This window comes from Mercenaria mercenaria, chromosome 6 (genome assembly GCF_021730395.1).
Source record: "Mercenaria mercenaria strain notata chromosome 6, MADL_Memer_1, whole genome shotgun sequence".
Lineage (NCBI taxonomy): Eukaryota > Metazoa > Mollusca > Bivalvia > Venerida > Veneridae > Mercenaria > Mercenaria mercenaria.
Window position 1 is genome coordinate 42588089 of NC_069366.1, and position 27129 is coordinate 42615217.

At 37.1% G+C, this 27129-nt stretch overlaps 1 protein-coding gene across 1 annotated transcript in view; it reads left to right on the plus strand.

The window, feature by feature from the left end:
• The window catches only part of LOC123550537 (PHD finger protein 20-like), a 117515-nt gene that overhangs the window by 68803 nt on the left and 21583 nt on the right, over positions 1 to 27129 (plus strand). The window contains exons 9-13 of the mRNA XM_053546774.1: positions 2387 to 2570; positions 7541 to 7619; positions 7901 to 8098; positions 16917 to 17048; positions 18740 to 18933. Of these exons, the coding sequence (XP_053402749.1) occupies positions 2387 to 2570; positions 7541 to 7619; positions 7901 to 8098; positions 16917 to 17048; positions 18740 to 18933 (787 nt within the window). The remainder of the gene's footprint in view (positions 1 to 2386; positions 2571 to 7540; positions 7620 to 7900; positions 8099 to 16916; positions 17049 to 18739; positions 18934 to 27129) is intronic.

Genomic DNA, 27129 nt, shown 5'->3' on the forward strand with positions numbered 1-27129 from the left:
TGGCATTGTGCACTGGGTTTCGCGCGGATTCATTCAGTATTTAGGATTTGGCCCCCTGACCAAGGAAAAAAATTTTTTTGTCCTTTGTCATGTGTGGGGGCATCTGTGTCCATGGGAAATTTCTAGTTTTCATTTTTTTTTAAATAGCAACATATTGTTTTCCCAAGTTGATGTGGTCCCTTTTTCATGTAGTGGGGGGATCTGTGTCCCATGGAACCCCTTTCTAGTTTTATTATTTAATACTCGCATAATAAAAAAAGATTTTATTAATTTTCATATTTTACCTTCATTTTAAATTTTTTTTCCCCTGCCCAAGGGTGGGGATTGTTTGGCTTGCCGTCCACCCCAGCCATATCAGGAAGCGGTTTGGAATATTTAAAATAAAACTTATAACCTGTTCACATATAGGGAAATTTGCCCCTCAAGTTTCAGTTTTATTGCCCAAGTAACACCAGAGTTTTGGCCCTTTTAGCTTCTGGTGTTAAATATATAGGTTATAAAATTAGCAATTTCTCACTTGTGACATACATGTATTTGATTTAGAACTATGAAACTTAAATTAAGTATAGATCACTATAATGTGGAAATGCACCACAGTTTTATCAGGAGTCTTTTGTAATTCGATTTTTGTCCCTTAAATTTTTTATTTTACTAAAAAACTAACCTTTTGGTAGAATTTTTTTAAAACTGTCTTTTTTTTATGAAATTTTTTTTCAACATGTGAAATTGTTGTACCCCCCCCGGTCACTCCCCCTGCCCCGGTCACACCCACCCCCCCGCCCCCCAATTTTTTTTTTTAAAATGCACTGTCCCCTCATCCGGAGTGTTTTGGGTCCCTTATATTCTTGTTCGAACTGTAACCTTTTCCCTCCATAAAGGGATTTTTAAATAACTTTGTATAAAAAGTTCCCCAAATGAGACAACTTGCACAAAACCCGACATTTGCTCAAGGTAGGGCACACTTAGAAGTCAAAGGGGTTAACAGGGTTTTTCGTGTTCTGTCCTTTAAATTGCCATTCATCAAGGGATTTTGAAATTACTTGGGTTAAATATTCCCTATATTGAGACGATGTGTCTTGCACAAAAATTTGACCCCGGCTCAAGGTCAAAGGGCAAATTAGGGTTAAAGGTTTAAAATGGGCTGTTTTTGTCCCGGGCCTAAATCTACCCTTGATGAAGGGGTTCTAAAAAAAAACTTGGCATAAATGTGCCCTATAATGAGATGGGTGTCATGCAAAGACCCAAACCCCTAGCTCCAAGGTAAAGGGCACACTTAGAAGTCAAAGGTGTTTTTTCTGGTCTGTAACTGCATTTTCAAGGGCTTTTAAAAATAATTTGACACAAATGTTAACGATATTGAGAAGGTGTGTCATGCTTATGACACATGTCTCTTAGGTCAAGGTCACGAAATGATGTGTGATTTTTTTGCGCAGACAGCTTGCATTCTTAGGCATGCTTCGGGCATTTGTACTAAAAAATGACAGCTTTTGTTTAAAATTAAACTTTTATTTAAAATTTATAAAATGGTTTTGCTTTTGGTAAAAGTAGACAAAATTTTTAAAAAGACATCTCCCCAAACCCCTATCGATTTTGAAATAATTTATTTCACACAAAAAGGTCCCCTTTTGGGAACCCTACCAATGTTTACAAATTTCTCACAAGTTGTCAAAAAAAATGGCTGTATGGGTCATGGCACTTTTATGTATGTAAAAAAGGGAAATTAAAAAATCTTCTTGTTGAAAAATTTTGGCCTGATTTTGAAATTTTCCCCAAAAGCCAAATTGTTCAAATTGTTTGATTCATTGAAAAAATTGGCCACCAGGGAGTGTAAATTTTCCAGTATGTATACAGTGGAACATTAAAAATCTTTTATATGAAACTGTTAGATTTTTTTAAAACAAATATCTTTGTGTTACTATTTACGAAAATTGTACAAATTTATTCCGTTTCGTCAAAAAACTTCATGGTCAGAGGGTATGGTTTCCATATATGTATGTACAGTCAAACCTGTCTACAAAGACCACCCTTGGGAGAGCCAAAATATGGTCTTTATTGGGCGTTATTCAGGTTAAAAAAACATGTAATGTTAAAATGGAAAAAGGAAAATGTGGTCTTTAAACCCGGTGCTCTGTTCGAGGTGGTCTTACCAGGTTTACTGTGTGGGAAAAACTGAAATCTTGTTTTATTTGTCCTTAGATTCAATGTATTTTCCCTTTTAAAAATTTTTGTCAGAAAATAATTTCAAGACCAGGCAATTACTGGACGCATTTAAAAGAGTGTAGAGCCTTTTAGAGTTTTTCATGCTCCCTTTACAGAGGTTTTACTTATTTTGCAGTGGTCCAGAATAAAAAGGGGGGGTTTGATCGGGGAGAAGGGTTTAAATCAGAAATGGAAAAGAAACCTCAGCAGAAAGAGAGAAGAGACAGTCAAGAACAAAAAAGAGGAGACTGGTAATTCCAGGCTTGTTCAGTGATTCAGCAGTTCCTGGAAGTGGAGAAAATGTTTCTGCAGAAATACAGATCAAGACAGAACCTGTCTCTACACAAACTGAATTTACTGATAGTAACAAGGTATGTAATGAAATGGATATGATATTCGTAAATGTGTGAAAATATTGATGGGTGTCCATCTTTGCTACATGGAGAGTTTTGGGATACTGCACCAAAATTTTCCCTCACAGGGATTAAAATTTGGGGTTTTCTTAGCTCACCTGAACCCAAAGCTTTTGGGCCCTCAATGTCTGTCGTCCGTCTGTGTCCGTCAACATTTTCTAAAAAAATTTCTTAAAACCATGGGCGAAAATTTCACCAAACTTTACAGGAATGATCCTTGGTGGTCCCCTTTTAAATTGTTCAAAGAATTAATTCCATGCGAAATCGGTTGCCCGGCAAATGAAGGAAAAACTTTAAAAATCTTCTTTTCCCAAAACCCCAAGATTTGGGCCCTTTATTTTTGGCTTTGAAGTCTTTTTGGTCCTCTAAAAGATTTTTTTAAATTGTGCCCCGGGTTGAAAAGAGGCCCCCCCCCGGGGTCACAAGTTTTTCATGATTTTAAAGGAAAAAAAAATAAAAAACTTTGTTAAACCCCAAAAACCTAACCTTGGGGTATTTTGGGATGTAGCATTGCCTTGTGGTCCTTAACAAAAGTGTTAAATTTTTACCCCGGGGGCCTGCCCCGGGGGGGCCCCAAGTTTTATAAGGTTTTAGGAAAAAAAATTTAAAATATCTTGTTGAAATAAAGACCCGGCCCTTTTATATTTGTATGTAGATTGCCTTGTGGTCCCCTTTGAAAAATTTTTAATTGTGCCCAGGGTAAAAGAGGCCCCCGGATGGGGATCCCAAATTTTTAAAAATAATATAGGGGAAAAAATTTAAAAATATCTTGTTTTGAAACTGCAGGCCCAGGCTTTTTTTATGTGGTGTGTTGCATTTTCCTTATGCCCCTGCCAAAATTTTGCAAATTTTTACCCTGGGGTGAAAAGAGGCCCGTCCCGGGGGCCCAAGTTTAACAAAACTTAATAGGGGAAAAAAAAAAATCTTTTTGTCTGAAAGTTCAAAGGGCCGGCCTTTGTTTTGGGAGTTCATTTTCCTAGTGGACCTCTAACAGGTTGGGTTTAATTTGCCCCTGGGGGGAAAAAGGCCCGCCCCGGTAGACACTTGTTATTGAGTTTTTAAAAGGGAAAAAAACTTCAAAATTTTTTAGATATATTTTTGGATGTTTAATTATATTTACCTGATGTACCAAGTAAATTATGTCACCTTACTGTAACCTTGACCTACTGACCTACTTTCTTGTTTTTTGAGATACAGCCTTGAAATTTTGATGACATGTACAGTTTGGCATACTGATCTTAAAACTGACATTCAGTTGCCATGAATGTGACCTACTTACCTACTTTCTAATATTTTAGCATCAGTTTGCCATTTGAAACATGTGGCTTATATTACTCAGGTGAGCAATTTAGGGTCATCATGGATGCATTATCTCCAGGATTTCAGTAAAATCAAAATTATTCTTAGCTTTGTTGAAGAATGATGCATTTTTAGCCCACCATCATCAGATGGTGGGCTATTAAAATCACTCTGCGTCCGTGGTCCGTCCGTCCGTCATTCCGTCCGTCCGTCCGTCCGTTAACAATTTCTCGTTATCGCATCTCCTCAGAAACTACTGGGGGGATTTTGACCAAACTTTGTCAGAATGATGTATTGGTACCCTAGTTGTGTCCCCCTGAAAATCAGACTGGTTCAACAATTTATGAGTGAGTTATGGCCCTTTGTTTATTTCTATAATTTATATAGATTTATATAGGGAAAAACTTTGAAAACCTTCTTGTCCAAAACCACAGAGCCTAGGGCTTTGATATTTGGTATGAAGCATGATCTAGTGGTCCTCTACCAAGATGATTCAAATTATTTCTCTGGGGTCAAATATGGCCCCGCCCTGGGGGTCACATGGTTTATATAGACTTATATAGGGAAAAACTTTGAATAACCTCTTGTCCAAAACCACAGGGCCTAGGGCTTTGATATTTTGTATGTGACATCATCTAGTGGTCTTCAACTAAGATTATTCAAATTATACCCCTAGGGTCAAATATGGCCCCGCCCTGGGGGTCATATGGTTTACATAGACTTACATAGGGAAAAACTTTGAAAATCTTCTTGTCCAAACCACAAAGCCTAGGGCTTTGATACTTGTAATGTAGCATCATCTAGTGGTTCTGTACCAAGTTTGTTCAAATTATCCTCCTAGGGTTAAATATGCCCCGCCCCGGGGGTCACATGGTTCATATAGACTTATATAGGGAAAAGCTTTTAAAATGTTCTTGTCAGTAACTACAACATTCAAACTTGGACCACATGTATATTTTTGAGTGGCAAGATGAACCTTGACATGAGTTGACCTTGATTTTGACCTAGTGACCTACTTTCACATTTCTGTAGCTACAGCCTTCAAATTTGGACCACTTGCATAATTTTGTGCACTGGAAAAAACTTTGACCTTTATTTTGACCTAGTGACCTACTTTCACATTTTTGAAGGTACAGGCATCAAATTTGGACCATATGCATAGTTTCATGTTTCAAAATGAAATTTGACATTGATTTTGACCTAGTGACCTACTTTCACATTTCTCAAGCTACAGCCTTCAAATTTGGACTGCATGCATAGTTTTGTGTACCGAAAAAAACTTTGACCTTGACATTGACCTAGTGACCTACTTTCACATTTTTGAAGGTACAGGCTTCAAATTTGGACCACATGCATAGTTTTGTATTCTGAAATAAAATTTGACCTTGATTTTGACCTAGTGACCTACTTTTACATTTCTCAAGCTACAGCCTTCAAATTTGGACCACTTGCATAGTTTTGAGTACTGAAATGACCTTTGACCTTTGCATTGACCTAGTGACCTACTTTCACATTTTTAAGGTACAGGCTTCAAATTTGGACCACATGCATAGTTTTGTATACCGAAATAAAATTTGACCTTGATTTTGACCTAGTGACCTACTTTTACATTTCTCAAGCTACAGCCTTCAAATTTGGACCACATGCATAGTTTTGTGTACCGAAACAAACTTTGACCTTTACATTGACCTAGTGACCTACTTTCACATTTCTGTAGGTACAGGCTTCAAATTTGGACCACATGCATAGTTTTGTATTCCAAAGTAGAATTTGACCTGGATTTTGACCTAGTGACCTACTTTTACATTTCTCAAGCTACAGCCTTCAAATTTGGACCACTTGCATAGTTTTGTGTACCGAAATGAACTTTGACCTTAAGATTGACCTAGTGACCTACTTTCACATTTCTGTAGCTACAGGCTTCAAATTTAGGACCACATGCATAGTTTTGTGTACCGAAACAAACTTTGTCCTTGACATTGACCTAGTGACCTACTTTCACATTTTTGAAGGTACAGGCTTCAAATCTGGACCACATGCATAGATTTGTGTTGTGAACGGAAATGGAATTTGACCTTGAGCTAGTCAGTAAGTCTTGAAATTTGGAACACTCAAAAATGGCACATTGGTGGGCGCCAAGATCACTCTGTGATCTCTTGTTAGTGTCACCGTCTTTTTCAGCATTATATTTTTGCTCCCCTTCGAAGTAGAAAGGGTATTTTATTTTGATCTTTGTCAGTTTGTGGACCATCTTGTTTCCGATCAATAGATAGAGAATGCTTTGTCTCACAATGGTCAAACTTCATGGGATGATTGCCTGTGGTCAGTAAATGACCCATGAATTTGTTACGGGGTCAGTAGGTCAGTGGTCAAGGTCACAGTGACATTGAGACTGAAAGCTGTATTTGCTCAAGAAGGAAGAACACTTTGGCCTACAATAGTCAAACTTCATATGACGATGGCCGGTAGTCAGTCGATGATCTCTTTTCAGTTATAGGTCAAAGGTCAAGGTCACATAGACCTCAATTGAGACTGTAAACGGTTTCTGCTAATTAAGTAAAGAACACTGACATACAGCCATAAAGTTTGTAAAATGATAATGTAAGATGACCACTATCATTATGAGTCAGTATTTCAAAAGTCAACATCTTAATGACCTTGAGACTGAAAACAGTTCTACTGAGTAACCACAAGTGCTTCAAATAATATTATTGAAACTTCATAGGATGATTGCTTCTGGTCAGAAAATGAGCCCTATGACCTCATGTCAGGAAACAGGTTCTGTCAATTCTAGAACACTTTGTCCTTCTGTTATCATACTTCGTAGGATGATAGTCATTGGTCAGTAGATGACCCATATCGTTTTGAGTCAAGGTCACAAGGACTTTGAGACTGAAAACTATTTTCATGCAATGAATAAAGAATGGTTTGACCAAGAGTTGTCAAACTTCATAGGATGATTGCCTATAGTCAGTAGATGGCCCTTCTATGCTCCAGATAGTAGGTCAAAGGTCACGCTGGAAGTGATCTTTAGATTGAAAATGGTTTCAGCTCTGGTACTTGAGAATCCTTTGGCCTGCTGCCTTTACACTCCTGTGGTAAGCGGATGATCTGTAATGTTTTGGGAGACAGTAGATCATAGGTCAAAGTCAAAGTGACCTTGAGACTGAAAAAAAAGTCAGAAAAATGACTAAAGAACTCTTTAGCCTACAATTCACATAAGATCATATTTTCAGCTCTAACAGCCCCTTAAAGTTGGCAAGTGCCCCCATTTTATAAATCTGGGAGAGGATCTTTCCATGATACTTGGCCGTCTAGGGAACAGACATGATTAATAAACAGCTCATGTTTCAGGTCAAACTTTATAGCACAGTTCTCAGTTTCACTTTATCTTCTGTACTGCCCTGTTTTCATCACTCCTCACATCAAATATGTAACATATAGAATGTAACATATGATATTGGTCAGTGTGTTCATTGTAGTTAAACAGAATGTCCGATGTTAGAACCAAAGATATGTACAAAAGAAAAGCATGCTGTATTTTATTTGCTTAGCCACACTCATAAATGGTTATAGTATATACAGTTTGAAAGAATATATCTAGATTTTTACATAATTACGTGTTGTAGGTGGAGACTTCAGATATAAAGCAGGAGTCTGGAAACAGCACAGGTGAATTACTCACTCAAGCTCAGAGTCAAACACATGGTATGATTGGTTTATTCAGTTGATAGCTTGATGATTAAAGGGTTGATACATCTCTGTTTATCCAGAAATCTAGATTTAAAGCTTCACCAGTCGCAACAAACTATTGAGCTTTTTCAGGCTTAATCTTAACGTTTAACCACTTTTCTTTCACAATCCATGATAATGTAGACAGATTTAATGGGGGAGATTTGTTTGTTTTTTACACATGTTTTTAATATTAAGTTTCCTTCAGTTTCACTGACATTTGAGATTAAAAATGTTAAATATTTATACATTTCCAGTTCCACTGTATGGACCCCTTCCGCCAAAGGCATTTGTAGTAGAATCTGATCATAATCAGTTCAAGTGTCAGTATGAGGGATGTAACAAAGGATTTAGAAAGGAACACTTACTGGACTACCATGTGAAATACTACCACATAAATGGTGGTGGTCCCCCACCCCCTCCAGCCAAGAGACGAAGGAAGACAACTAGCACCTGTAAGTTGGGATGTTTGTTTACATAAAAAAAAAAAAATGTTTTTCCTTCTTTTAAGCACTGAACAGGAAGTGCTCAAGATGAGCTTTTGTGGACGTCCTGTGTCCGTCGTCCATCCGTCATCAACAATTTGACTGTTAACACTCTAGAGGTCACAATTTTGGCCCAATCTTAATGAAACTTGGTCAGAATGTTACCCTCAATCAAATCTTGGACAAGTTCAATATTGGGTTATCTGGGGTCAGAAACTAGGTCACCAGGTCAAATCAAAGGAAAAGCTTGTTAACACTCTAGAGGCCACATTTATGACTGTATCTTCATGAAACTTGGTCAGAATGTTAATCTTGATCTTTAGGTCAGGTTCGAATCTGGATCATGTGGGGTTAAAACTAGGTCTCCAGGTCAAATCAAAAGAAAAGCTTGTTAACACTGGAGGCCACATTTATGACAGAGCTCAGTTGTTCAAAACTTTAACAGACTTTTAACTAATCGCCTGTTAAATTTTGATTCAAAATACCAATCTTGGCGGGAAATTCTAGTACGATGTTTTAATTTCACTGTAAAGACGTTTTAGTGTTCATATTCCTTAAGTCATACATTTGTTTTTAGCTCACCTGTCGCATAGTGACAAGGTGAGCTTTTGTGATCACCCTTCGTCCATGGTCAGTCCGTGTGTGTGTCCGTCCGTCAACAATTTCTTGTCTGCACGAGGTTTCATTTATGATTTTAATTTTTACCAAACTTGCACACAACTTGTATCACCATAAGATCTTGGTTCCTTTCTTGAACTGGCCAGATCCCATTATGGGTTCCAGAGTTATGCCTAGCTTAAAAAGTATTTGATATAGATTCATGAAACCTTGCATGAGTCTTAATCATGATATGAACTTGCGCACCTCCTATTTTTTGTCTGGCTCCACCCCCTATTTCCAGAGTTATGGCTCCTGAAATAGTCAAAAATACACATTTTCACCTTGTGACGTGCCTAGCTCAAAAAGTGTTTAATATAAATTGATTAAACCTCGCATGAGTCTTTATCATGATATGAACTTGCGCACCTCTTATTTTTCATCTGAGTCTGCCCCCTATTTATAGAGTTAGGCCATACCAAATTGATTCATAGTTCTTCGGAGAATTTTCAAAAAAAATGGGAGCGATCGAGCGAATTTTTTTTTTCTTTTCTCAATTTTGATTTTTTCAGAGGCGGGTAGCTTTTACATGGAGCGAGCAGTTATTTTTTTTTTTTTTTTTTTTGGCAGTTATGATTATACATTAAGTTAACATTTTTAGCTCATCTGATTTTTTGAAAAAAAATGATGAGTTATTGTCATCACTTGAGCGGTTGTCGGCGTCGGCGTCTGCGTCGGCGTTGCCTGGTTAAGTTTTATGTTTAGGACAGCTTTTCTCCTAAACTATCAAAGCTATTGCTTTGAAACTTGGAATACTTGTTCACCCTCATAAGCTGACCCTGTATAGCAAGAAACATAACTCCATCTTGCTTTTTGCAAGATTTATGGCCCCTTTTGTACTTATAAAATATCAGATTTCTTGGTTAAGTTTTATGTTTAGGTCAACTTTTCTCCTAAACTATCAAAGCTATTGCTTTGAAACTTGGAATACTTGTTCACCATCATAAGCAGACCCTGTACACCAAGAAACATAACTCCATCTTGCTTTTTGCAAGAATTATTGCCCCTTTTGGACTTAGAAAATCAGTTTTCTTGGTTAAGTTTTATGTTTAGGTCAGCTTTTATCCTAAACTATCAAAGCTATTGCTTTAAAACTTGCAACACTTGTTCACCATCATAAGCTGACCCTGTACAGCAAGAAACATAACTCCATCCTGCTTTTTGCAAGATTTATGGCCCCTTTTGGACTTAGAAAATATCAGATTTCTTGGTTAAGTTTTATGTTTAGGTCAACTTTTTCTCTTAAACTATCAAAGCTATTGCTTTGAAACTTGCAACACTTGTTCACCATCATAAGCTGACCCTGTATAGCAAGCAACATAACTCCATCCTGCTTTTTGCAATAATTATTGCCCCTTTTGGACTTAGAAAATCATTTTCTTGGTTGAGTATTATGTTTAAGTTGACTTTTCTCATAAACTATCAAAGCTATTGCTTTAAAACTTGCAACAGTTTTTCACCATCATAAGTGGACACTGTACATCAAGAAACATAACTCTATCCTGCTTTTTGCAAGAATGATGGCCCATTTTATACTTAGAAAATCATGGGTAGGACAATATTTCTATTACACAAAAAAAATCAGATGAGCGTCAGCACCCGCAAGGCGGTGCTCTTGTTTTAAGAATAACACAGAACTTAAACATTCACAGTGTGACTAACACAGTAGATAGCTTTTCTATATGTTTTAAAGACTATATCGATGGTTTTGCAAATAAATTCTTGTTGAAACTCACTGAATCACTTTGTTTTTATTTTGTATTTACAATTACTAAGAGATGAGTGTCGTATTTTTAATTTTGATTGTTATACATTAATCTGAAGGCGTGTCCATTTAACGGCAGAGAATGAGGAATATTTAAGACAAAACGGGCACTCAAGTGGAATAACATATCTTCTGAAACCCAGTTAGATGGCTTAGACACATGAGCAACTTTGTGCCCCTAGTGAAACTCCTAACGGTAGAGGTGAGGGGAAAGTAATAAATCACTTGACCAATGAGACCAAACGGAGTTGGGCACACTATTAAATGCTTCGACATTGCTCGAATCCCATTGGAATAATTTCTTAACAGATCAGGCTAGCTTAAGTTTTTGTGGTAGAGGTTCATTTCAGTCAAAAATGATAACAGACGGACAAAAAAATGATCCCAATATGGTGACTCTTAAAAGTGTTATTTGTTGTGCTTTGACTGACCAAGAAATTTTGAGTTGGGAAGGTCTGTTTTTTCAGATTCTTTGTTTCAATCAATTCACAGCAAATTAATATACAAACAGGGAAAATTGGGGTTACAATACGACATAAATTATTTTTTATATCTACACTACTTATTTGAAAAGCTAAACATTTTTTTTAAATTGAATATATGCATTTTGATAGAATATCTGACTGCAGTACTAAAGAAGTTTCGTTCAAAACGATTTGGGCTCGAGACAATTAATGTAATGGATCAGTCAGGATCTGTGAACAAACTTTTCTTTTTTTTTAAGAAAGCACTGGCTTTGGCTCTAGATCTAAAACACTGAACTAAACAACTGATAACAAATGGTTTGAAGACTTTATCTGAACAATATTTCTATGTTTAATCCAAATATTTTTTATTGAATCCCTGTGCACGTCTTACAAGTCGGGCTTTGTTCTTTTCACTGTATTGAATAATCGTAGAACGTGCCTACTTCATCACCTACCGGCACATCGAAGGCCATGTGTGGCACTAGCACAGACACTCCAGATTTAAAACAAATGATGAACAACATCATAATTCTTGACTTTTTGAGTTTGAGTCATCAGCTACATGTATTACGAACGCATGAATTCCGATCAATATCACTTTTACGCATTAAAACAGCGATAAAACCTGTTCTGCCGTTATCATTCCGGACCGCGTAAGCGGAAAAAGAATAATTTCGGAGATTTTTATGTACGTGCGGGCGGGTGAATTTTTTTTTCTTTTTCTTGGGAATGAAATTATTGATGCGGTAGTTCCGACGAATGACAAATCAATTTGGTATGGCCTTACGGCCCCTGAAATGGTAAAAAATGCACATTTTCACCTTGTGACACACCTAGCTCAAAAAGTATATGATATAAATGGATGAAACCTTGTATGAGTCTTTATCATGATATAAACTTGCGCACCTCTTATTTTTTGGCTGGCTCCACCCCCTATTTTTAAAGTTATGGCCCCTGAAATAGTCAAAAATGCGCATTTTCACCTAATAATGTGCCTAGCTCAAAAAGTATTTGATGTAAATTCATGAAACCTTGCCTGAGTCTTTATCATAATGTGACCTTGCACACTTGGCATTCTTCTTGGGAATCTTAGCGCTTATTACAGAGTTATGACTCTTGAAATAGCCAAAATAGGGGATTTTTTTGTTTGTTATGCTCATAGCTCAAAAAGTATATGGCAGTATATTCCTAAAATAATGAATCCTTTTCATAAAATGTTTGTTGAGGCTATACCCCCTTCAGACTGCAAATATTTGAATTATTGCCCCTTATTTGTGACAAATGTACCTGTGGGGGCTACCCTGTGTTTTCTGTTAAATTGATCCTGACTAATGATATTATTTGCTTCTTAGCAACATCTTTAACTTTTTACCGGATATATTTCTTTGCCATTCCTCACAACCTACCCATTCGGCAGGGGATACCAATTCATCGAATTTGCTTGTTATGTCTCCCGCCGCACAGTGGTGTGGGAGACATATTGATTTACTTCCGTCTTTGTGTGTGTCTTTGTCTGTCTTTCACAAAGGTGTCGGCACTCGGTCGTGTTTCTCATCCGATCTTCACCAAACTTGAACAAAATGTGTTTGCCAATAAGTCCTCGGCCAAGTTCGATAACTAGCCAAATCGGCCCAGGTACTTCGGAATTATGGCCCTTGAACATAATTAACGATACACAGATGTTGGCCGGTTACTCCACCGATACACAGATGTAGGCCGGTTACTCCAACATGTAAATACCAATAGGCTGCTTACTCCAACACGTAAACAGTATATACAGACTGACTTACTATTCAGATGATTAGGCAGTTGTGGGAGACATGAGCTTTTCTCAAAAGCACCTCTAGTTGTGCCCCCCATGAGTGGTGGGGGGCATATAGATTTGGTCTTGTCCGTCCGTCCGAAGTTCGTGACACGCCTAGCTCAAAAAGTATTTGATATAAATTGATGAAACCTTGCATGAGTCTTTATCATGATATCAACTTGCACACCTCCTATTTTTCGTCTGGCTTCGCCCCCTATTTTTAGAGTTATGGGTCCTGAAATAGTCAAAAATGCACATTTTCACCTTGTGACACGCCTAGCTCAAAAAGTATTTAATGTAGATTCATGAAACCTTGCATGAGTCTTAATCATGATATGAACTTGCGCATCTCTTATTTTTCGTCAGGCTCCGCCCCCTATTTTCAGAGTTATGGCCCCTGAAATAGTCAAAAATGCACACTTTCACCTTGTGACACGCCTAGCTCAAAAAGTATTTGATATAGATTCATGAAACCTTGCATGAGTCTTAATCATGATATGAACTTGCGCACCTCCTATTTTTCATTTTGGTTGGCCCCCTATTTTTAGCTCACCTGTCACGTGAGCTATTGTGACCGCTTGATGTCCGTCGTGCGTAGTGTGTCGTCCGTCAAAAATTTCTAAAAAAAAATCTTCTTGAAAACCACTGGGCAGAATTACACCAAACTTCACAGGAATGATCCTTGGGTGGCCCCCTTTCAAAATTGTTCAAAGAATTGAATTCCATGCAGAACTCTGGTTGCCATGGCAACCAAAAGGAAAAACTTTAAAAATCTTCTTGTCCAAAACCACAGGGCCTAGGGCTTTGATATCTGGTTTGTAGCATCATCTAGTGGTCCTCTACCAAAATTTTTCAAATTATCTCCCTAGGGTCAAATATGGCCCCACCCCGGTGGTCACATGGTTTATATAGACTTATATAGGGAAAACTTTGAAAATCTTCTTGTACAAAACCACATTGCCTATGGCTTTGATATTTGGTTTGTAGCATCATCTAGTGGTCCTCTACCAAGATTGTTCAAATTATCCCCCTAGGGTCAAATATGGCTCCGCCCCAGGGGTCCCAAGTTTTACATAGACTTAAAAAGGAAAAAGCTTTAAAAATCTTCCTGTCTGAAACCATACGACCTAGGCTTTTGATATTTGGTATGATGCATTGTCTAGTAGTCCTCTACCAAAATTGTTCAAATTATGCCCCTGGGTTAAAAGAGGCCTCGCCCTGGGGTCACTTAGTTATTATGTGAGTTATATAGGAAAAATACTTAAAAAAATCATCTGAGACTGTTTAATTATAATTACCTGATGAACCCAAGTGATATGATGTCACTTGACTGTGACCTTGACCTACTGACCTACTTTCTTGTTTTTTAAGATACAGCCTTGAAATTCTGATGACATACACAGTTTTGCACACAAATCATAAAACTGAATTTCATTGACCATGGATGTGACCTACTGACTTTCTTAATATTTATCATCAGTTTGACATTTGAAACATGTAGCTCATATTACTCAGGTGAGCGATCCAGGGTCATCATGACCCTCTTGTTTAAGATACAGCCTTGAAATTTGGATGACATGTACAGTTTTGCACACTGATCTTAAAACTGACTTAAAACTGACTATCAGTGACCATGAATGTGACCTACTGACCTACTTTCTAATATTTTAGCATCAGTTTGCCATTTTAAACATGTGGCTCATATTACTCAGGTGAGCAATTCAGGGTCATCATGACCCTCTTGTTTAGCTCACCTGTCACATAGTGACAAGGTGAGCTTTTGTTATCACCCTTCATCCGACGTCCGTCGTCAGTCCTTGCGTCCGTGTGTCAACAATTTGTCTGCATGATAGTGGTTTCATTTATGAGTTTATTTTAACCAAACTTGCACACAACTTGTATCACCATAAGATCTTGATTCCTTTCTTGAACTGGCCAGATCCCGTTATGGGTTCCAGAGTTATGGCCCCTGAAAGGGCCAAAATTAGCTATTTTGCCCTTGTCTGCACAATAGCAGCTTTATTTATGATTTGATTTTTACCAAACTTGCACACAACTTGGATCACCATAAGATCTTGGTTCCTGTCTTGAACTGGCCAGATTCCATTATGGGTTCCAGAGTTATGGCCCCTGAAAGAGCCAGAATAAGCTATTTTGACCTTGTCTGCACAATAGCAGCTTCATTTATGATTTTATTTTAACCAAACTTGCACACAACTTGCATCACCATAAGATCTTGTTTCCTTTCTTCAACTAGCCAGATTCCGTTATGGGTTCTATAGTGATGGCCCCTGAAAGGGCCAGAATTAGCTATTTTGACCTTGTCTGCACAATAGCAGCTTCATTTATGATTTGAATTTAATCAAACTTGCACAAAACTTGTGTCACCATAAGATCTTGTTTCCTTTCTTGAACCGGCCAGATTTCTTAATGGGTTCCAAAGTTATGGCCCCTGAAAGGGCCAAAATAAGCTATTTTGTTATCAAAATGGATTTATATCAGTAAATACTTATAGGACTCATTTGAAATTTCATTATTGTCTTTAGTTGGACTGAGACAATCAGGAAAGATAACTATGGACTGATTTTATGTCAGATTACCTCCCTTTATTTCAAATTAAAATGGGTATAACACAATAACTAATGAAGAGATACTGATCTGAAATTTCATTTATCTCATCAGATTGACTTAGACAATCAGTGAAGATACATATTTACTGAATTAATGACAAATTACCTCCCTTTATTTTTTATGTAAATAAATATACCTAGCAGCTTCTAACGAGATTGGTCTGAAAGGTTATTTATGTCTTCTATGGTAAGAAATAGTCATGTTAGATAACTATTGATTGCACGTTTATCAATATGAATACTTTTCTGATATATTGTTAATTACCTCCCCTGATTTTAATCAAAAATGGATTTGTCTCAGTAAGTATTTATAGGACTCATTTGAAATTTCATTATTGTCATTAGTTGGACTGAGACAATCAGGGTAAATAACTATGGACTGATTTTATATCAAATTACCTCCCTTTATTTCAAATTAAAATGGGTGTATCTCAGTAACCAATGAAGGTACGGATTTGAAATGTCATTTATGCCATCTGATTGTCTCGGACAATCAGGGTAGATAACTTTTGATTGAATATATGACAAATTACCTCCCTTTATTTCATGTAAATGAATATACCTCAGCAGCATGTAATGAGATTGGTTTTAAATGTTATTTAAGTCTTCCAGCGTAAAAAATTGTCATACTAGTACAAAAATGCAGCATTTGAGCCTAGGATCCTCGAACTTGATATTGGCCCCGACTAGTATGTGACCCATCGGTCAAAAGGGACTGTTAGAAGAAAATGTTTATCGTGATGATATTTTATGTGTATGCCTATGTGATCTATGTCAAAACTTGATCTTATTATTTAGAGCAATGGTACTCAGGTGAGCGATTATAGGGCCATCATGGCCCTCTTGTTTAAGAAACTGATATTTTTACCATTTCTGTTAAAATCACTGCCAATCAGTGAGTCCCATTGATACGACATGACCTTCCAGTATGATTTCTGTATTGGATACTGTGGCCATTTTCGTATTGTTCAGAAAAATAAAAAATTGGATTAGTTCAGATGGGGACACTTTGGCCCTGTGGGGCCGCTAGAGCAAAAAAATAGAAATACTTTTTAACAACCTCTTGAGGGATCTGCATCAAACTTGGTTTGTAGCATCATTGTAAGGTCATCTGCCAAATTTTTCAAATGGTGGGGTTGAGGTGTCTCTTTAACAGGCTGCTACTCTTAAAAAAAGAAAGAAAGGTTTTAAATGACTCTGATGAGCTGCTGGCTGGTTTTTCAACAAACTTGTCTGTTGCATCAATGTATGGTCCTCTTCTTAATTTAACGCTTATACTTAGCTCATTTGGGGGATGCTAGAGCTAAAAGTAGGAAAACCTTTTGATGAATTCTTCTCCTGAACTCCTTGATGGATCTTCATTAAACATGGTCTGTATCATCACCTTGTAGGGGGCCCTCTTGTTTGTACTAAACACAAATGTGATAAGATAGTATAAACAAACCATAAGTGTTAAATGATTCAGGTTCCACAGAATCAGAGAATGTTCCTGGATCTAAAAAATCTGCTGGGAAGAAAAATCGTAACATGTCTGCAGAGAGCGCCATCTGCCTCCAGGATGTGAAACAAGAATACGTGGACACTCCTCCTGGTGAAGGTAAGATAAATCATAACATAACATTAAATGATTTTATTCCTTTAATTTTCGAATTCTAAATAAACAAATCTGCGAAACATTAAATTGTATTTTTTTCAAACGTTTTTAAAGTCGAAAGTAGATTATCTGCTGTTGTGTCAAACTGCAATTTTTCAGGAAATGATTTTAATAAGAGGTAATGTCACCGTAAACTTTAATGTCAGATACTGCCAAATGCTGCTAAACTGTCTTTGCATCATACCAATTTGTCAAACATATTGAAACTGGAGATTTAGGCGATGTTTAGAAAAGTATAATCGTATTCGGATATAATATTTTTGGATAAATGTCGAGATGCTGTGTTCTGAAATTTTAACATTCAAGTAACAGAAATGATTAATGTTACTGTAACAGAAATGGTTTAGAATTTATTTTTATAACACATACATAGATCAGACTTCTATTCTACAGGAGGCATGCTTAAAGTGTAGTGTCAGTAATTCATGATTTGGATATTGTAATAGGTAATATTTAGAAATTGAAACATATCATTTTCAGTCCAAAAATGCACCAAATGCTGTGTCAAGGGCCTACATTTTCAAAATTTTCTTGGCGGTGATACTAGCGTTCTATAAAGCCTTCTTGCAGAAGTTGGTATTCCTCCCACACTCTTTCCCCCTTTTTGCCACTTGGCAGTTTTATGTGCCCTTTTACCAGCTGCCACCTGTCCATTTCAAAATCTGACTACAGCACTGTTTTACTAATGGAAATTACAAAAAATTCAAAGCAGGAGGGAACACCTCTCCCCACACTCACCCTGCTACCGACTGAATAAAAGTGGCTCAAACTTTTTTCAGCCCATTGTGGGCCCTGTCTGTTTACATGGATCAAAATGGATGATTGGAAGTGTGGTGCAGACTTAAATTTGCAAGATACTGCACCAAAATAAAGGATAGCTTGCCAGTAGTATTTAGACACATACACTGCTATATGGCCTCAGCATGACTTTATACGCGCCTCAACAGGACTTCATACGCAGTAGCTACTGACAGGTGGTCAAAACTACTGATAAATCACTCAGGGACCACTGACATGGTTTTGAAGGGGTAAACAGGTCTGCAACAATACTGTATGTATTTAAGGGCATAAAAATTGTTGCACCTTGGGTTTTGTTTGGGATTTCTGTGGGTTAGACCAGAGTCGAAGCCCTTGATTTAGTCAGAAATTGTATGAATGGCATACAAGTTTGTATCACATCTATGTCAAAAAGATTTGACCTAAAGTCATAAAACATTCGAGGATTGTTATAAAGCATGTGAAGTTGTGCACATGGTGTGCTGTTTGGGATTTCACATAGCTCAACCAGAGTTTTGGTCCTTGACATAATGAAAAATACACATAATGTGCTTAAAAGTTTTTGTTGCATATATCTCAGAAAATATTTCAACCATGTACAGTGACAGGAAGTGGGGAAACCAGTATCCAGTGGACACACACCTAGTTTCTGTGGAAACTTTGAAACCTTCTTTCTTTACCTTTTATAAACAGAATCAATCTGAGCAATGTCTTCAGTACTTTTATCAATGTTATAACATAAGTGTTATATAAAGAAAATGTGAATTATTTCATTGCCATGATGTCAAATGGCTAAATGAAAGTTCCTTTCCCATTTTCTTGTGCTCCTTAAAGAACACTGTATTATTGTGTTGTAGAGACTGGTGAAATATCCACCCAGACTTCTCCCAGTAAACTCACAGAATCCTTCGCCCCTGATGACGTCATGTTTGGTATAAAACAGGACAGTATGGAAGAGTCGAGTGTGACCGATGCTGAGGACTATCTCAAACCAGATGAGCTTGTAAACTGTATTTGTGACTTTCAGGAAGAGAATGGTCTTATGATACAGGTACACATTACTGTAAAATTGCGAACTCAGACCCCATGAAACAGATAAAATCTGAATTCATTTGTTTTTAAATTTGAAATCAACAAGTTTATGTCCCAAAAAATAGCTGTTATTGGTAAAACTACAGTTACATGCCAGGGAAATGAAATGATTTCACAGCATCTTTGAATTCAGGACAATCAGTGAGGGATAATTGCATAAGTCACAGACAAGTATCTACTCCTTTTTAGATTGATTTTTGCCAAACTTAATACTTTTGTTGTTTTAAGGCAATGTTTATGACACTAGAGTGTTAGTATACAGATGACTTTCCTAAAGTATGGACCAGTGTTGTCTTTTTAGCTCACCTGTCACATAGTGACAAGGTGAGCTTTTGTGATCACCCATCGTCCGTCTGTCGATCCGTCATTGTCTGTCCACAATTTCTTGTGAACACAATAGAGACCACATTTTGCAGTTGATTTTAATCAAACTTGCACACAACTTGTATTGGCATAATATCTCGGTTACTTTCAAAAACTGGCCAGATCCCATTATGGGTTGCAGAGTTATGGCCCCTTAAAGGGCCAAAATTTTCTAATTTGGCTTGTGAACACAATAGAGACCATTTTGCAATCAATTTTAATCAGACTTTTGCAGCCATGTAGAGACTTTATTTATGGTTTGATTTGATACAAACTTGCAAAATATCTTTAACTTTGATTCCATGATGAATGCGTCAGATCCAATCATAGGTTCTGGAGTTACGGGCCCTGATTGACCCCTGAAAGAGCCAAAATTTGTTAATTTTTATCTTGTGAACATGATAGAAGTGACATTTTACATTTGATTTTAATCACACTTACACACAACTTAAGTCACAATAAGATCTCAGTTCCTTTCGAAAACCGGCTAGATGCCATCATGGGGTTCTAGAGTTACTGCCCCTGAAAATTTTCTGTTTTGTCTCTTTCAGCCATGTAGAGGTTTCATTTATGCTTTGATTTGATTCAAACTTGCACAGAATGTTTATCTTGATGATCTCTAGGTCAAGTTCATATCTGGGTCATGTGGGGTCAAAAACTAGGTCATCAGGTCAAATCAAAGGAAAAGCATGTTAACATCCTATAGGCCACATTTATGACCATATCTTTATGAAACTTGGTCAGAATGTTTAGCTTGATGATTCCTGTGCCAGATTCAAAACTGGGTCATATGGGGTCAAAAACTAGGTCATACAGTCAAATCAAATGAAAAGCTTGTTAACACTGTTGAGGCCACATTTATGACCCTATCTTCATGAAACTTTGTCAGAATATTTATGCCCCCCTTTGAAAAAGGAGGGTATGTTGTTTTGCAGATGTCGGTCGGTAGGTCGTTCGGTCGGTCGGTCGGTCTGTCGGTCGGTCGGAATGTAGACCTATCCGTTTCCGGATGATAACTCAAGAACGCTTGGGCCTAGGATCATGAAAGTTGATAGGGAGGTTGGTCACCACCAGTAGATGACCCCTATTGATTTTGAGGTCAGTATGTGAAAGGTCAAGGTCACAGTGACCCTGAACATTAAAACGGTTTCTGGATGATAACTCAAGAACACTTGGGCCTAGGATCATGAAAGTTGATAGGGAGGTTGGTAATGACCAGCAGATGACCCCTATTAATTTTGAGGTCTGTATGTCAAAGGTCAAGGTCACAGTGACCCTGAACAGTAAAACAGTTTCCGGATGATAACACAAGAACGCTTAGGCCTAGGGTCACGAAAGTTGATAGGGAGGTTGGTCATGACCAGCAGGTGACCCCTATTGATTTTGAGGTCAGTATGTCAAAGGTCAAGGTCACAGTGACCAGGAACAGTAAAATGGTTTCCAGGCAATAACTCAAGAACGCTTTGGCCTAGTGTCAGGAAAATTGATAGTTAGGTTGGCCATGACCAGCAGATGACCCCTATTGATTTTGAGGTCAGTATGTGAAAGGTCAAGGTCACAGTGACCCTGAACAGTAAAACGGTTTCTGGATGATAACTCAAGAACACTTGGGCCTAGGATTATGAAATTAATAGGGAGGTTGGTAATGACCAGCAGATGACCCCTATTGATTTTGAGGTCTGTATGTCAAAGGTCAAGGTCACAGTGACCCTGAATAGTAAAACGGTTTCCAGATGATAACTCAAGAACACTTGGGCCTAGGATCATGAAAGTTGATAGGCAGGTTGGTAATGACCAGCAGATGACCCCTATTGATTTTGAGGTCAGTATGTCAAAGGTCAAGGTCACAGTGACCAGGAACAGTAAAATGGTTTCCAGGCAATATCTCAAGAACGCTTTGGCCTAGTGTCAATAGGTTAAATGTCAAGGTCAGATTAAACCAGAATGGTAGAACTTTTGTTTACAGTGAGCATATAATTTCTGTTCCTTGTGCAATTACTAAATGCATCAAGGGGGGCATTTCGTGTTCGACGAGCTCTTGTTATCTTGATGATTCCAAGGTCAAGTGTAACAGGTGAGCGATATAGGGTCATCATGACTCTCTTGTTTTATTCACTGATTGAATAATCTTTCACAGACTCAGATATTATGTTACACAAAAGGGAAACTTTTTATTTAGAGGAATCCTAGGTATTATTGAAACTTCAAGTACTCATTATGCCCCTCTTTGAAAAAGGAGGGGTATATTGTTTTGCAGATGTCGGTCGGTAGGTCGGTCGGTCGGAATGTAGACCTATCCGTTTCCGGATGATAACTCAAGAACGCTTGGGCCTAGGATCATGAAAGTTGATAGGGAGGTTGGTCATCACTAGTAGATGACCCCTATTGATTTTGAGGTCTGTATGTCAAAGGTCAAGGTCACAGTGACCCTGAATAGTAAAACGGTTTCCGGATGATAACTCAAGAACACTTGGGCCTAGGATCATGAAAGTTGATAGGGAGGTTGGTAATGACCAGCAGATGACCCCTATTGATTTTGAGGTCAGTATGTTAAAGGTCAAGGTCACAGTGACCCTGAATAGTAAAACGGTTTCCGGATGATAACTCAAGAACACTTGGGCGTAGGATCATGAAAGTTGATAGGGAGGTTGGTAATGACCAGCAGGTGACCCCTATTGATTTTGAGGTCAGTATGTTAAAGGTCAAGGTCACAGTGACCCTGAACAGTAGAACGGTTTCCGGATGATAACTCAAGAACACTTGGGCATAGGATCATGAAAGTTGATAGGGAGGTTGGTCATGACCAGCAGGTGACCCCTATTGATTTTGAGGTCAGTATGTCAAAGGTCAAGGTCACAGTGACCAGGAACAGTAAAATGGTTTCCAGGCAATAACTCAAGAACGCTTGGGCCTAATATCAGGAAAATTGATAGTTAGGTTGGCCATGACCAGCAGATGACCCTTATTGATTTTGAGGTCATTAGGTCAAAGGTCAAGGTCACATTGGCCAGGAACAGTTAAATGGTTTCTGATCTTCTTGTCCAAAACCATAGGGCCTAGGGCTTTGATATTTGGTATGTAGCAAAATCTAGTGGTCCTCTACCAAGATTGTTCAGATTATTTCCCTGGGGTCAAATATGGCCCCACCCCTAGGGTCACATGGTTTATATAGACTTATATAGGAAAAAACTTTGAAAAACCTCTTGTCCAAAACCACAGGGCCTAGGGCTTTGATATTTTGTATATGACATCATCTAGAGATCCTCTACTAAGATTATTCAAATTATTCCCCTAGGGTCAAATATGGCTCCGCCCTGGGGGTCACATGGTTTACATATACTTATATAGGGAAAAACTTTGAAAATCTTCTTGTCCAAACCGCAAAGTCTGTGGCTTTGGTATTTTGTAATGTAGCATCATTTAGTGGTTCTCTACCAAGTTTGTTCAAGTTATCCCTCTCGGGTCAAATATGGCCCTGCCTCAGAGGTCAAATGGTTCATATAGACTTATATAGGGAAAAACTTAGAATCTTCATGTCCATAACTTACATCATTCAAATTTGGACCACATGGACCACATGTATAGTTTTGAGTGGCAAGATGAACCTTGACATGAGTTGACCTTGATATTGACCTAGTGACCTACTTTCACATTTTTGAAGGTACAGGTTTCAGATTTGGACCACATGCATAGTTTTTTGTTCCAAAATAAAATTTGACCTTGATTTTGACCTAGTGACCTAGTTTCACATTTCTCAAGCTACAGCCTTCAAATTTGAACCACAAGCATACTTTTGTGTACTGAAATGAACTTTGATCTTGAGATTGACCTAGTGACCTACTTTCACATTTCTGAAGGTACAGGCTTCAAAGGGGTAAATTCAGAAATAGTCAAAATCGGCCTAACTTCAAAAATCTTTGAAAATCTGTCAAATGAAACATAAATATGTCTTTATTCATAGTTCATTACTGTAATTACCTTTTTTGCACGTTTGTCGCGTTTCCGGGCTTTTTATCACACCTACCCAAACACACTTTTGACGTCATTACGTTTGATTTTATTTAACGTCATGTCGTTGTACAAAACACGTATATATAGTCTTATCCATTTTATTTGTAGTTTGCGCATGAACTCCTAATATCCAACGGACAAAGACCGTTTTTCACATTTTTCTTGCTTTTAATTACATGTCAGCCGTATGACAATATGCTTAGTCGCGAAAGCATGTGACAAATTGACAATTCGGGAACCACTCATTTAACTCTAATTATAATACTTTACCCGTGGCAATAATCAGTAACGTTGAAGTGGAAAGTTGAAACGATGTTTTCTACCATTTTCAGGTGTTATCCCAACCTACCATATGTAGGTCAGGTCTCGTGTTCACAAAACATTTTCAGTCTCGGCTGAGATTGATAATGAAACTTTATTTGTCATTTATATCTAAACAGCGTGTTTAAAACTAAATTTTAAGTTAATAACCATTTTCAAATGATTTTTCAATATTGATGGTCAGTTTCAGTTGGAATTAAGTTTTGAAGTTTTAGAAAAATTGATATTGAAATTTCAAGCTCAAACTCGGCTGAGACCGAAAAATGATTTGTGAACACGAAGCCAGGCTAGCCAATCTTGAACACTGCGCGACCTCAAAGTAAAAAAGAAATAAACATTCTTTTTGTGACTACGTATGTCCGGGAATAAAATGTAAGAAATCGCTATTATGATAATGTAGAGGATTTTGTTTCGTTCATTATATGACTATTCTATTTTCGTACCTCTTTAAAACGAATTCACTATAATGATAATCATCATCATAAAAGTAATCGTTCACTGCTTGTAGGTGAAGTCGGGAATATTCGGGTTAATTTATTGAGCAAACTACCAAAAGTACCTCCCGCGCCTACACCAAATGCTATATTCTTTTTCCTGCAAACCGACATATTCAACAAAGAAGAAAAGAAATATTATGAAAGAAATTTTAGAAAATACTAGAATAAACAATTGTGTGTTTGATGTGTATTACTTTTTAACAATCATTACGAAACGAGTTTTTCCGGCGCCAGCGAAAAGACCGAGAAATATATAGTTACGATGTGCAAGAATTGATAATATTGTAAATAGGAACATGGAAATCTTGAATAGTTTCATCATTCCTTACATATTGACCAAAGACGGAAACAAAATTAAGACATGTATATTAAAATTGTTAGTAGAAAGTGTAGATTATTTTCAGAAAATCAGTAACATAGTTACATATAATTAATACAAATCGCCAAAATTATATCGAAATTTTGCCTAAATAAAATTGAACCCATATTATGCATTGTAAATGCAAATCTCATTATGAACTTAAAGAAGTTATGACAGTCGTTTATACATGTTGCAAAGTAGAACGATTGCAGGTGCAACGTATGTTAACGTGCCTATCCTCTAAATTTCGTTTTTAGACAGAATATCATATTTCTTGACAATAAAGAATTTCACGTACATGGTCAAACTTCAGACTAAACGTATCTGTATTAAAACTGAAATGCAGCTAACATTTCCCTAATAAAAAAAAATAAAAATACGTATCTCCAACGTATGGTAAAAGATATTTAAGGTATAACACAGAATACCAATTTTAAACGATGACAGTCATGACCTTGGTCTTGTATCAAGACGCCGGACTTAGAAACTCTGGATTACAATTTCATTCTCCAGCTCCTTAAACGAATCCCATTTACAGGAACTTTGTGTGTTTTATGAAATCCAAAACCTTAAATAATTTACCATTGTTCAGGAGTAACGCGGTTGAAACCAAGGTCAACCTGTTTTACACTAATGTAGAAAAAAAATAAAGATAAATATTCATTTTGGTAGATAGGTACAGCATTCAAATTAGTCAGCAGAAACAAGAGCGGCTCAAGAGGGGGCGACCTCTTTAAAACCTTGCGGGTATACATTTTATAACATAAAGTTGAAACATAAGTAATTCAACACACAAAATCTTTGGCTAGTTTCGCTCGTAAAAATATACATGTAAATAGTATTCATAACTGCTAAAAGTCTTGAACGAAAGTTGAGTTTTAATCAACCTTCTTTCTTTTTACAAATTTAAAAGCTCACAATGATTGTGTCAAATATTAAGGCCCCATGTGTGTGAAGTATACGCTGGATTGAATCACTAAGGTGTATTGGCGTATGTTTTTTCCAAGGGGGCATGTCCCCATTCTGCACCCCCGCTATACCATAATCAGCCCATTTAACGTTTCATTGAAATGAGTAATTGTAATTTAGCATTATGTGAATAAGACTGGGATGCGTACAGAAGGATACTTAAAATTTTAGCCAATTACTGTACTGTATCATCTTAAAAAAAAAGATTAAACCTTTTAAAAAATGATATATAAAATACGTCATATTAGATCTATCAGATCTAATAAACGAATGTGGACTAGAGTTCTAGTAAACAATTTAAATAAGCCTAAACGTTGTTTCATTTTCGAGTTAAAACAGATTTAAGTAGGCTACATTATTGAAAGAGCCTGGTTACCTGTAGGCCTAACGTATTTTTCCATATTTTCTACTCAATATGAGTTCAAATTTAGTAATGTTTTAGGAATAAAGATGACCTTATTCAAGAAAAACTACTTAAAGTACTGAGAATACACAAAGTGTGGGTGTAAGAAACACGATGTAAATATCTTCCGAACACAGCCTACCTTCCGTTGTGTCCGCGTGTGAACTTCGAGCAATTCGTTGTTAAAAATTCGTCTCATATGTTTCAAAGATAAAAAAAAATGTCTTCTACAATAACTAATAAGAACCGGCATATTAACATATTCAAATGTAAATTCATGTCTGACAGCGGCAGTAAAATGGTTTTGTCTAGTTACTGTAGCAGTATTGCCTGTGCCGTTCACATTGCAACTTGTACTGGCTAATCTGGTGGGAAATTACACCGTGCACCAGTAATGTATATTGCAGCCATTTCCTGTCGTTTTCTAAATATACCCGGTACCATTTCTTTCTACCTGATGTCGTACACCTACATGGCACTGCTAAATAAACCTAAAAATAGCAACCTATTAATTTTAAAGAGGTCATCAACATAATTGCCCCAACACTGGTCACGTAGGTGTACTACGCATAATTTGCAGTTTTTGAAAAATGCAAGACAGTTATAACAGAAGGCTGTATTTCAAACTTGGCTAAACAGTAAGCATTTATTGAACTATTTTCTTAACGAGATAGATCTAGAAATCCCATAAAAAGCGAGACTTAAACTTCGATTTTTTAGGTACAAGTTAGAAAGCAAATACAAATGTACAAAAAAACATAATATTAAAATGGAATTTATATTTATTTACCAACGTTAGAATTATTCGAGACATTTAGGCAATTCAAAAGCAAAACATTTTGTTCATTTTGCCGCATATCGTATTGATGGTGCGTGATATGCGAATGAGACAGTAGTTAGGCTATTACGCAGTGATACTACGTCATCAAGTATACACGTCATGATGCTTGGTATCTTCCTGGAATAGTATACAATGTGTACATGTATGAGAAGGAGAATGTTATCTCTTTACTTCAGGATGAATTATGAAAATAAGGATTAAAATAAGTGCATTCAGAGCATAACCGTTGCATGCTTATGAAACATACGATTTTGTCTCTATGTTTCATTAGTATGTTTCGAATTTCGCCTGAAATTCACCGAAGAAAAATAGATTCTGTTGAGTGGAAATTGATGTCTACACTGGACTGTGATTAAGTTTGACGGGTAACTTTTGGATTAGGAAACTAG